The sequence below is a fragment of the Leuciscus leuciscus genome, assembly GCF_965113295.1.
Source record: "Leuciscus leuciscus genome assembly, chromosome: 1".
NCBI lineage: Eukaryota > Metazoa > Chordata > Actinopteri > Cypriniformes > Leuciscidae > Leuciscus > Leuciscus leuciscus.
Window position 1 is genome coordinate 31,435,965 of NC_138725.1, and position 13,777 is coordinate 31,449,741.

Sequence of the window (13,777 nt, forward strand, 5' to 3'; positions counted from 1 at the left end):
CTTATTTGAAAATAACCAATTTTTATCTTTTCACTCAATTGTCCAGAGATACGGGGTTGAAAAGGACCAGTTCCTTCATTACCAGCAATTGAAAGCAATAATTAAAACCACAATTAATAAAAACAGCACACTGGAACTTACAAACACCTTTGAACAGCTATTAAGAATTGCAGACCATCCTCAAAAAACAATTTCTAAGCTCTATAAATTGATTGCCTTGACAAACTGCTCCATAACACTCCCAAAAGCAAAATGGGAAAATGACCTGGCCCTTCTTCCAGCCCCAGATTACTGGACAGATATTTGCAAGAATATATTTTCTATGACTTCCAACACCAACTTACAACTCATACAATATAAAACCATTTACAGGACTCACTTTACCCAAAGCAAACTATTCAAAATGGGAATAGCCGACACAGACATCTGCCCTCACTGCACTTTGGGGAGCACTGATACATATTTGCATGCCACTTGGTCCTGTCAGCCTGTCAATTTCCTATGGACATCAGTCACAAAGACACTCTCTACCTGTTGGAAAGGCCGAGTCATGTGCGCATGCGCTACTTACTGTCAGTCATCATCAGCAGAGAGCGGGAATGTATGAGCGGGACTGTACAAGCAAGACTGTGTGTGCAAAGTGCGTCAATAAATATATGTAAGTTGACTGTTCACCTAGTTTGGTGATCAATACTTGTTAAGGAGCTGTAAAGCCTTGATGTCATACTTTCATAAAGTGATGCATGTTTAAGAGAGATGAATCCGTTAATCGCGTGAGGTTGAGGGCTCGTGAATGTGCCGTTTATGTTCGATATTACTTGCAATTTATAATATTTATATTGAACCCAGTGTTTGATTTGTACATGTATGTGTGATCGTTACATTAGTATTTGAAACTCTTGTTATTTCGAGTTTAAGGACGCGATCTTTTCTTTATGATTATGTGCCGTTGATTTAAATTACCTCAGATTTGGTTTCGGTTTTGAATGTCATGCCATTTCTGACCACCGGGTGGCGGTGTTGCATATTTTCGTTGCTTGTATATTTATTTCTTTATTTAATATAGAATCGAACCTGATAATTCTTTATTTGAGAAATGTAGATTTGGAAGTAATGTTTGTATAATAATACTAGAGACATTTGTTAATATATATCTTTATTTCTTTCCCTTTGTAGACCACAAACACACACATCTAAACACTTTAAGCAACCTGTGTACTGCTGTTTTGTGCATAGCCAAAACTGTCAACAATAAACCTCCTTTGCATGGAACTGATCAAATCCAGTGTGTTCTAATCGACACCCAATGATGAAAGCTAGAAATAATAAATCATCACCTATTACCGTCCAATCCTTCTATCGAATACTACCATTTTGGACTGTAGAGTCCCACTCTCCCCCACACTTTGTCTTCTGGGAGACACCACTTCCATCTTCATTCCACAGAAATTTAAAAATCCAGTACTTGTCTCCCTAACCATCGCTAAGAAAATAATCTTTCAAAACTGGAAATCTAGACACTCTTGCCATAAATCATTGGATTAATCTAATTTCAGAATATATCCTTACAGAAGAGCTCTCAGCTCAAAAGATTAACAAAACATCAGCCTTCAAAGACATCTGGAACCCTTTCATAACCTTTCTTCAAACTCAGCAATAGCTGTGCCATTTACTCTCCTTACAACGCTGATACTCAACATCTGAACCCCAATGACTTAATAACCACAAACAACCTGGATTTTATGCTTCTAAATGAAACCTGGCTAAAAGACAGCTGCAACTGCAACAATCCTCAATGAAACATCCCCTCCTAACTTTACTTTTATGAGTGTCTGCAGAGCTGTTAAGAGAGGTGGGGGTCTAGCTGCGCTTTTTAAAGATATCTATCAATGTAAGCAAATATCATTTGGGAATTACACGTCTTTTGAATATCTGGGTATTGTGTTAAAAGGTGCTCCACGTATTTTACTCATCATTATTTACAGGCCTCCAAAATACTATCCAGCCTTTGCTGAGGACTTTACAGAACTGTTATCAACAATTACCTCAGAGTTTGACTGTTTTGCCATTGCTGGAGATTTTAACATTCACATAGATAATGCAGAAACCAATATGGCAAAAGAAATCAAAACTGTTTTAAAAACGTTTGATCTGACTCAGCATGTACATGGACCCACACACAATCATGGACACACTCTAGATTTACTTATCAGTAAGGGTCTAAACATTTCATTGATTGTTATTAAGGATGTAGCACTGTCTGATCATTTCTGTATTTTCTTTGATATATTGATCTCTCCTGCCATTGAAGCTAGATCTGTGTCTGTCAAGAAGAGATGCTTAAATGAGAACACTAGTGTACTATTTATGAAGGCTATATCCTTAACACCAAGCATATCTGCTGACTCTGTTGATTTTCTCCTTGATTCTTTTAACTCAAAAGTTAAAAGTGCAATTGATGATATTGCTCCTGTGAAAGTCAGGAAGAAGAGTGGCAGACAAAAAGCACCTTGGAGAAACTCAACAGCAGTGCAAAATATGAAAAGACAATGCAGAAAAGCAGAGCGCATGTGGCGGAAGACAAAACTTGTAGTCCATTATAACATCTACAAAGACAGCCTTCATGCTTTCAATATGGAACTAGGCAAAGCTAGACAGACTTTCTTCTCAAATATTATAAACTGCAATTTAAACAACACACGCACTCTTTTTGCTACTGTAGAGAGACTGACAAACCCCCCAAGCCAGATTCCCAGTGAAATGCTCTCAAACAGCAAGTGCAGTGAGTTTGCTTCTTTCTTCTCTGACAAAATCAATAATATCAGAAAGGTGATCAGCACATCATTGAGTTGCGCTGGGGTCAGACAGATCAGACCACCTGAAAAAGTAGTAACTTTGTCTGATAAAAAAAAAATTGATGGCAAAATTTTGGTAGAAACCGTACAACACCATAAAACATCAACATGCGCTCTTGACACACTTCCCACATCTTTTTTCAAAAGTGTGTTAAAGAGTTTAGAAGCAGATCTTCTAGAAGTGGTAAATGCCTCACTTCTCTCTGGGAGTTTTCCAAACTCCCTGAAAACTTCAGTTGTCAAGCCCCTCCTGAAAAAGAGCAATCTGGATAAGACCATATTAAGCAACTATAGACCGATCTCAAATCTTCCTTTCATAGGCAAGATCATTGAAAAAGTTGTCTTTAATCAGCTGAACAAATTCTTAAGCTCGAATGGATACTTTGACAATTTTCAATCTGGTTTCCGACCGCACCACAGCACAGAGACAGCGCTCATAAAGATAATAAACGATATTCGCTTAAATACTGATTCAGGCAAATTATCAGTGCTGGTACTACTCGACCTCAGTGCTGCATTTGACACTGTCGATCATAACATACTTCTTGACAGGCTGGAAAACTGGGTGGGGCTTTCTGGGATAGTCCTAAAATGGTTCAGGTCATACTTAGATGGGAGAGGTTATTATGTGAGTATAGGAGACCATAAGTCTGAGTGGACATCCATGACATGCGGAGTCCCTCAAGGCTCAATTCTTGTGCCACTCCTGTTCAACCTGTATATGCTCCCAATGAGCCAAATAATGAGAAACAACCAAATTGCTTACCACAGCTATGCAGACGACACACAGCTGTACTTAGCCCTATCGCCCAACGATTATAGCCCCATTGACTCCTTGTGCCAATGCATTGATGAAGTCAACAGTTGGATGTGCCAAAACTTTCTTCAGTTAAACAAAGATAAAACTGAAGTCATTGCGTTTGGAAACAAAGATGAAGTTCTCAAAGTGAACGCATACCTTCACTCCAGGGGTCAAACAACCAAAAATCAAGTCAAGAATCTTGGTGTGACACTAGAGTCAGACCTTAGTTTCAGTAGTCATGTCAAAGCAATAACTAAATCAGCATACTATCATCTGAAAAATATTGCAAGAATTAGATGCTTTGTTTCCAGACAAGACTTAGAGAAACTTGTGCATGCTTTCATCACCAGCAGGGTGGATTATTGTAATGGACTCCTCACTGGCCTTCCCAAAAAGACAATAAGACAGTTGCAGCTCATACAGAACGCTGCCGCCAGGATTCTGAGCAGAACCAGAAAATATGAACATATCACACCGGTCCTCAGGTCTTTACACTGGCTCCCAGTTAGATTTTGGATTGATTTTAAAGTATTATTACTGGTATATAAGTCATTCAATGGCCTAGGACCTCAATACATTGCAGATATGCTCACTGAATATAAACCCAACAGATCACTCAGATCATTAGGATCATATCATCTAGAAATACCAAGGGTTGACTCTAAACATGGCGAGTCTGCTTTTAGCTATTATGCCAGCCGCAGCTGGAACCAGCTTCCAGAAGAGATCAGATGTGCTCCTACAGTGGTCACATTCAAATCCAGACTCAAAACACTTCTGTTTAGCTATGCATTTACTGAATGAGCACTGTGTCGCTGTTCGTCCGACTGTACTGTACTGTACTGTATTTCATTTTATTTTTCTAAACTGTTTTAATTATTCTTATTTCTTTTAATTATTTTAATTTATTCTATGTAAAGCACTTTGAATTGCCATTGTGTATGAAATGTGCTATATAAATAAACTTGCCTTGCCTTGCCTTGCCTTCATGAGCCACTCTCCACCGGATAAACACACCTGTCCCTGAAACATCCAGACAAGATTCACATTATCTCTGTGATTTATGAGCTCAACACAACATTTACACGTTGAGGTTGTTTTAACCTTTTTATCCAACACAAATGTTCCTCAATTTATCAACAGTAATGGATAAATGAAATAGATAACTTATGTTTAGCTACTTTATAGATTTGTTCTACATAAGCACACATACATCACTCAGATGTCTATTTCATGTTGTGATGTGCTCTTCTGCAATACTTAAGATTTTCCTGTCAGATGTAAGATATTTAAAATTAGCGTCTTTAAGATGCAAGTTATATGGTTTATGTAAATCCACTTTAGAGACGTAACTTACGTGTCCTTACTGGAGCTCCCCTGTTATCTATGCATAATAAATGTGTTTTTACAGCAAAATCACAACTATACTATACTGTGTAACGTCTTTACACCTTAAACGATTCAACAGTTTACTCTACAGTAGTTCAACACATGTGATTTTAACACAAGGAACTGTGTTTACTCACATTTGAAAGCACCGGCGTCGCTGATCTCTGCGATGTTTGATAATGACGTATCCTCTCGCGTGGCCTCTTGGGATAAGAGTATCCATCGGTTGAGCACTCTAGAATCTGGCCGAAAGCAGTAAGCCATTCGGGAACTTCTCGCCTACTCTTTTACGAATACTGATGTTTCGAACGTACTGCTTCCTTCACGTAGGCTACTGTTTTCGCCTACTATATAGTAGGAAAGTAGGCATATTCAAACGCACTTAAGTCCGAATCTCGCGATAATTTGTATGTAACCCAGGTAATTCTCGCCTACTCTTTTGGATTCGTACATACTTTTTCGCTCGCCTACTAAATAGTAGGGAAGTATGCGGTTTCGAACGCAGCCACTGAGAACCGATGAGCTGAGCATGTTTGCAATTTTTTCAGAGGGACGAAATGCATGTTTCTAAATTGTTGAAAATCAATACGTGTAACAAAATAAAACGTTGGAAACATGTTTATCACATAATTACTCTCTTATCACTGTATTATTTTAAAGTTTGTAAACACAATGAATGGATTGTAAAACTAAACATTTATTATTATTCTAAAACATTATTTTCAGGAACAGCTCATTTAATTTCTAAGTTGATATAAATCTTTGACGTAAACTCTTGCCAAGGTTATGGTGCTTAGTTTATAATGTGTTAAAGGACAAGTTCGGTATTTTACACTTAAAGCCCTGTTTTCAGATCGTTTCTGATGAAATAGAACAGTTAAGATAAAAATTTGGACACATGCTGCTGGCCCGAGAATTTTCGGTTTCATTCGCTTTCCCCCCCACCTCCACAATGGCTGCAAAGGTGCACTGGAACAATCCTTCCTAAAACGCATTAAACTTTTGTTTACAAAGACGTGAAACTCACCGAGTGGTCAGGGGTGTTCACTGATATGCTCACACAAAAAGCGCTGCAAAATATGCTTTCCAACAGGTGTTTTACAATTCGTTGTAAAACTGTGGACCTATTTTTCCAAACGCCTCACACCCGTACATTCTTCCGTTGAGAGCTTGAATAATAGACGGCGGTAGAGTAATACCGTACCTCACAGCACATCCAATACAAGTCAATGGAGTTGGACAAAAAATACGATAAAACCTGTTGGAAAGCATCTTTTGCAGCGATTTTTGTGTGAGCATATCAGTGAACACCCCTGATTACTCAGTGAGTTTCACGTCTTTGTAAACGAAAGTTTAATGCGTTTTAGGAAGGATTGTTCCAGTGCACCTATGCAGCCAATGTGGAGGTGGGGGGGAAAGCGAATGAAACCGAAAATTCTCGGGCCAGCAGCATGTGTCCAAATTTTAATCTTAACCGTTCTATTTCATCAGAAACGATCTGTAAACAGGGCTTTAAGTGTAAAATACCGAACTTGTCCTTTAATCAAAACATAACGTATATTAAACATACTGGAGACATGCATCGACTTTTTAGTTTTAGTTTTGTCGACTGTTTCTTTCGGACACGTTCGAAACGGAGAACTGATGAGCTGGAGAGACTGCGCATGCGTGATAGCACCGTCTCTGAACCATAGACAGGGAGGTTTCCGCTTGCTCTGAACCGAACTTTCTTTCGGCCAACTGCATGCTGTGCTGATACATGAGCACGGGTGAACCGAGGACTAAATGAGGGGCCGAATTCGACGAAATGTAGGCCTACGTTTATTTAATAACAAATAAAATAAAATTGATGAAGACCAGTTTATCCAGTTTATATCTTTAAAACATGTAAAACATCCACGTTTGATCATCGCCTGTAGGGTTCATTTGCAAAACGTAAATGTAAGAAACTTATCCAAGATGATTATGATGATGATTACTATTATTTAACTGAAGTTATGATTACAAATGCCTTTATTTGAATGTATTTTTATCCGCTGGGATGATAGAATTGACGTCATTACGCGAGGACGTAAAAGAACTGATGAACCGGATTTTGAACCGGTTCATTGAAACGAACTGTCCGAAAGAACCGGTTCGCGGAAAAGAACCGGACTACCCATCACTAGAGCGAACGGTGATGTCATAGGCCGCCAACAGTACGATCGAAGACGCGCCAAATAATGTTTACGACAAAACATCAACATAATCACACAAAAATAAAAATTAAATATATTTATTCCAGCTGCTCTCTTTCTGCTGGTTGTGTAAAGTGTGTTGTTTCTTAACCCCCCGAAGCCGTGTGGAGAACTTTTATCATGGATAGATGCACTTTTATGGACTTCAAAACAGAAACTGCAATTCACTCCCATTATAAAGCTTCCCCCCAGTATTGTTGAATCACAGAAGCTACACCAGTTACTTTTGCCAAGAGATTTATTATTTAAACATGTGTCATGTCAGACAGAGAGAAACAGGCACTTAACCCTTTCACACGTAAGTTTAAAATATTCTGACTGACCCCCCAGCGTGAGTTTTTCAAGGCGACCGTTATTTAGAATGTGTCACTTTATGGTTTCCGTGGTGACGCGTCATTGATTGTCACGTGACACACTGCAGCAACAACAGAGCTGAATGAATGATGATCTGCTTTTATGTCATTTTTCCTTTTTTATTCAAAATATTCACAAATTTGTTAGATATGGCATGAAATATCTGATATTCCGGTTGTCAAATATATGCAAGTGGAAGTGTTTTGTTGTTTAAACACATTTATAACGATCGCGTTAGTTCAGCTGTATTCGCGATGGGCGCCGCCATCTTAGTTTGTGCCGCAGACGCGCAGTTCAGAGAATCGGATCTGTTGGATTTACAACACGTTAATTCATCCACTTCTCCCGAAATACATACAAGTAAGTGGCAGATCAACTGGGAGAAGAATAGAGTAAACTTTAAAGTTACTTACACAATGTGTATCTGATATGAATAAAACGAATTATAATGGAAAGGATTATTATTGCCTCTTCCTTTGACATCAGTGTGTATTTTACGAACTGTAATGTATTGTTTTTTTAGTACTTATATGTCTGGAACCTAAAATAAACATTATGTGGTTGAAAACACTGAAAAGTTGTGATATATGACAGCTCTGAGCGCGCCTGTCTCTGGCTCAGCGCCAGCCAACGCGCGAAAGCACATTTGAATTTAGCAGTTGATCACGTCATGCACTGACCGTTCTAATCACACCGGTGTGATCGTACGCTCCAGGGACCAGCCTAGACTGATCACACCGGTGTGATCGTACGTGCGAAAGGGTTAATAAGGCTAATAAGGCTATAGGTGAGGAGGTCTTCATTCCAGATTTCTCTATTCCCCATTTCTCTATCTTCTCGCCCCATCATGCCAGCTGTAAATGGTTCTGGGTTTCTCCTTCCTTACCCCTCATCTCAATGTTTCTCCTTCCTCTCACCCCTAATGCCTTTATGTTTCTCTGAGGTGGTACAGTAAGATTGAGCTTATATACATGACAGAGCGACTTACAACTTCCTTGTAAGGTAGCAAAACATGTTGCTTATGTTTAAAGATAGAAATGTATACCTAATGCACATGGTACAATCCACTATCCACATTAAGAAACTATTTCTTCAGTGTATACATTAGTGGTGTATACAGCTGTATTATACAAATGGTACATTTGCATCAGTTTAAACATTCATTCTCCTTGCAAAGAGCAAGTCAACTGTACACATTTGAAGTATCATCATTGTAACATCTCTGCTAAGTGAACATTGCATACCTCTAAGCAAAATATAACTCTACCAGCTCCCTGCTCAGCACACATGCACAAACATAGTCTGGCTTCACAAAAAAAACATTATGAAATTATAAAGAAAATGAATAAAGAAAAATAATACTAAAAAATAACATTAAACAGTAAAGTTTTAGTCTTCAAGCAAGGACATTTTTTAATATAACTCTGATTGTATTCGTCTGAAAGAAGAATGTCATATACACCTAGGATGACTTGAGGGTGAGTAAATCATGGGCTATTTAAATTTTTGGGTGAACTATCCCCTTTAAAATGCTTTCTCAATGGATCTCCCAGCGCTGTGTAGTAATGTTGTTGCGTGATCGAGATCGGCCCACGAGTAAACCGCTGTCTAGTATTGCTCCGAGCTGATAAACTGTTTTTAACGTGGTTTTGTTTGCTGTGTGATGTTTCTCATATGCGGCAGAAATGGCAGCTCTCGCACCGGCAGGAAGAAAAGTCACAAAATGAGACCATTTACTCTCAGTCATGAGCGCCACCTGCTGCCAGAGAGTGAATGTGTGTGTTTTTTTTTTTTTTTTTTATTGATCTGAACTGACAAATTAAATATCAATCAATGAACAAAGTGTCCTGTGCCCACCACACACCGGCTATAGGTGGAGAGGAGAGATTTGGCTATAGGGTGATGTGTGTCTAACTTATACAGAAGAGACTTTGTTGCTCAGCAACTTACTGTGATCTCAGACTGTGGTGATGTGGTTTCTCCACTGCATGGATCTTCAGGTGTATCTTCAGGTGAGTTTTAAAAGAGAAACTTGTTCCACACTGATCACACGTGTGCAGCTTCTCTCTGCTGTGGATCCTCTCATGTGTTTTCAGATGAGATGACTGACTGAATCTCTTGTCACAGTGTGAACACTTGTAAGGTTTTTCTCCAGTGTGGATCCTCTGGTGCAGTTTTAAACATTGCGCTGTAATAAAAGTCTTCTCACACTCAAAGCACATGTACTCTCTCACACCTGTATGTATTTTCTCATGTCTTTGTAAAGTTAGCAGCTGTGAAAAACTCTTTCCACACACAGAACATGAATGTGGCTTCTCCTTCGTATGAACTGTCAGGTGTCTCTTCAGGTGTGATGCCCTACAAAATGATTTGCCGCATTGATCACATGTGAACGGCTTCTCTCCGGTGTGGATCATCATATGTTTCTTAAGAGAACCTTTGTCTGTGAAACTGTTTCCACATTGATGGCATACATGCGGCTTCTCTCCAGTGTGAATTCTCTGGTGTGTTTTCAGATGTGATGACTGGCTGAATCTCTTGTCACAGTGTGAACACTTGTAAGGTTTTTCTCCAGTGTGGATCCTCTCATGGGTTTTCAGGTATGATGAATCACAAAATCTCTTGTCACAGTGTGAACACTTGTAAGGTTTTTCTCCAGTGTGGATCCACTGGTGCAGTTTTAAACATTGCGCTGTAGTAAAAGTCTTCTCACACTCAAAGCACATGTACTCTCTCACACCAGTATGAATTTTCTCATGTCTATGTAAAGTTAGAAGCTGTGAAAAACTCTTTCCACACACAGAACATGAATGTGGCTTCTCCTTCGTATGAACTGTCAGGTGTGTCTTCAGGACTGATGCCCTACGAAATGATTTGCCGCATTGATCACATGTAAACGGCTTCTCTCCAGTGTGGATCATCATGTGACTTTCAAGGTGTGATGATCGACTGAAACTCTTCTCACACTGATCACATGAGAACGGCTTCTCGCCTGTGTGAACTCTCATGTGAATCTTAAGACTACATTTGGCTGTTAAACTCTTCCCACACTGAGTGCAGGTGAAAGATTTCTTGACTCTTCTTTTCTTTAAAAATGTCTGTTTAGTCTTTGAGCGACTCAAAGGTTTTTCTCCAGGTTTGACATGATGTTCCTCCTCCACTTCACTCAGTTCTTCACTCTCCTCGCTCTCTTCCATCAGGTCTGACATGAAAGAAAAAAAATCATTAAATTAAATTCAGTAAATTGAAATAATTCAAAGTGAGCACTGATGTAATAGTAGAAAGCAACTGTTATAAAATATTATGATAATTTGATGCCTTTTTATAAATTGATTATAATGGTCCTTGAAACTTTCCATGAATGAGGTCATTTATCTTCCAATTATTATTTTTAAAACAATTATAGGCACAAATTTCTTTAGCAAGAACTATTAAATATAGCAATGACACAATTATCTAAAATTATATTAACATTAAAATATACAATACTGCTCTATGTTGACACCAAATTTGAGATTGATATTTATTTTACTAAAACGTTTTAATTATTAATGGCCGTTCACACTAGACTTTTCCTTCACAGACTTCCATTCATGCGCATGTGAAAGTGGGACACCAGAAACACAAGCTCAAGTGAATAACCCTGTGAGAAATAACACAAACATTTAGCATTCAAGTGGAGTGGATTGTTTATTTTTTATTTTTTATTTTTATTATTATTATTATTATTTGTTATATGTTGAAAGTGTAGAGTGTCTGCAGCTTTAACTAGTTTTAAATTGAAATGTTTTATTAGCATTATCTGTGTCCTACATGTTTCACTCAACCCTGTTACTCCTGACATGATTTTCCTCCTTTTACAGTTTTTCTCGATTGCTTCATTTCATTTCTTGAAACTATGGCTCGTATTCTCAAAACTGTTAACACAAATCCATAACGTCTCACCCAATTCCCCAAACATCCTATTTTCAGGTCAAAATGAAGCTCTACACTCAAAACCATTCCCTCTTGCTGAAAAACCAAACTTTGACCTCAAACAGGACACACAAGCCCTCAAAATCACACACACTACAACATAGTCTAACACACTGGTGCAATAAATTCCAAAACTAAGATGTGTGTTACCATCATAGTGAAAGAGCACACACAAACCTTATTCTAATATGGAGTTGTATTGGAATGGTAAAAAGTGTTGGGACGTGACAGGAGGGCCTCCACTCAAGGAGACAATATGATGAACACGTCTAAGAATGTTCCACATGTGGTTGAAATACCATCATTGGCCTTGAAAGATAACATTCTGGGAGTCAAGACTATAAAGGAGAAAGGATGCCCTCCCTTCACTGTCACACTCTGCAGCCACTCAGTGTGACTGTACGACTGCTGGCTTTTTCTTGCAAGAAAATAAAACCTCATCAAAGACTATTGGAAATGTTTGTCTCTTATTCAGTGCTAGAATTTTGTTTGCCAGCACACCTCCCTGAAGGTTCTCGAGGCGACGGTAAAGCGACTCAAATTTGGCCTTACTCGTAGCCCAGCCTTCCTAAAAGTCATACCATTGATAAAGACGTGCAACTAGAGTGGCTTGAATTTCATCTGAGACTGCTTGTCTTCTTGCCCTTCGTCCTCCTCCTCCGATCTCTTCCTTCATGTCTTTCTGGATCCATTGTTCCAAAACTCAATAAACTGATTTGGGCCCTTTTATCCATCTATTGAAGGATCTGATTGATGTGTGTTAAATTGCGACTCTTAGTGTTTCCACCTGGGTAATTGTGTCTAACTGAGCTGAAGCTGTGCTGACTTGAGTGAACAATATTGAATGCTAGTGCTTTCTATATGACAACATGGTGAAGGCAATGAAAAATAAAGGTATTTGTGTGTAGAGTTTTGCAGTGACAGTTCAACAAATCTGACTCATGTGTCAAAACTTTGAATAGTGTTTATAGTTTAGGGAAATGGGTGTGCTTTTTCATAAATGGCATTATGGTTTTGAAATTTTAGTTCAAAGGCCTGGTTATAGTGTTTAAGCAATCGAGAAAAACTGTAAATCAGAGCATTTCTAAAAATTGTGACATCATCTGGGCTCTTTCTACTGCATGATGGGAAGACAAGAAAATAATCTCAAGTCATTGTCACAGTTTTTACACAAACTGTAGCATTTACTGTATTCATCAACCCTGTTACTGTAGGAAGAATCTCTATAATAACTTATATAATATTTGACAAATACAAAGTTATCAGTAACTTGGTGTTTACTGATTATTCCTAAAGAAATAATTTTGTAAACCATTTTAAAATGACAAAAATTCTGGTAACGTTGTTGCAAATTGGGAACCAGATATAAAATAAATGTCAAATAAAACAGTAAAAATAGTATTTAGTTTGATCTGATGTTGACAATCAAAATAAAATGTCTCAAATCTCCCTTTACTGACCATTTGTTGAAAAAAACAACAAGAACATTCTGTACCATTTCATAGTTTAACTGTTTATCTAAAAGTGATAAAGAGCTTGAATGTTTCTAACTTGAATGTTCTTCAGCATCATGAATGAATGAAGAATAAACACCAACCTCTTTGTTCTTCAGGATCTTCAGTGTGTTTCATTCTGCAGGGTTCTGGATCACTCATGTTCTCACTGTCCTCTTTAATAAACTCAGTCTTTGCAGATTTCAGCTCTTCCTGATGCTTTCATGCTCGTCTTCACTTGTAGACTGATGGGGATATTCCAGCATTTATTGGAGAATTACAGTGGGAGGAGCTTCACTGACCATGTGACTACTGTGGGAGGAGCTTTGCTGATGATGTGATTGCAGTGTGGGAGGAGCTGATCTGCCCAAAATCAAAAATATATAAATTACTGAGTTTGTTTTTATAATAAATGACACTTCTAAGCATTTATGCCTGTCTATCTATTCATCGTATCACTGAAACTGAATGCCAATTCATTAATTATTTGTAATGCTAATCCTAACTATTTCTGCTTCTTCATTAAAATGCAGGTATCTAGAAATAAAGAAAAGAATATAAATAATTTAAATTCTTACAAATATAATGGTAAGAAAAACAGTTAAAAGCATAAAGACAGAAATAAACGTACATAGTAGCCAACAATTACCCTCAGTCTGTTAACGCCAATGA

General features: G+C 38.1%; 1 protein-coding gene across 1 annotated transcript; it reads right to left on the reverse strand.

Annotated features, from left to right (window-relative positions):
* Nucleotides 1–8,445: 8,445 nt before the first annotated feature.
* On the reverse strand, nucleotides 8,446–13,567 carry LOC309477775 (uncharacterized protein). The gene is made up of 2 exons (XM_082141181.1): nucleotides 13,210–13,567; nucleotides 8,446–10,839 (listed from the first exon to the last, which is right to left on the reverse strand). Exons 1-2 carry the CDS (start codon nucleotides 13,265–13,267, stop codon nucleotides 9,584–9,586), a joined length of 1,314 nt encoding a protein of 437 aa, XP_081997307.1. The 5' UTR covers nucleotides 13,268–13,567; the 3' UTR covers nucleotides 8,446–9,583.
* Nucleotides 13,568–13,777: the final 210 nt, after the last annotated feature.

Bases quoted from the DNA above. Each gene is read 5' to 3' on its own strand.
- LOC309477775 (XM_082141181.1), bottom strand. From the start codon at position 13,267: ATGAGTGATCCAGAACCCTGCAGAATGAAACACACTGAAGATCCTGAA. The intron at 10,840-13,209 runs GTTGGTGTTTAT...CTTTCATGTCAG, and splicing joins AGATCCTGAAGAACAAAGAG to ACCTGATGGAAGAGAGCGAG.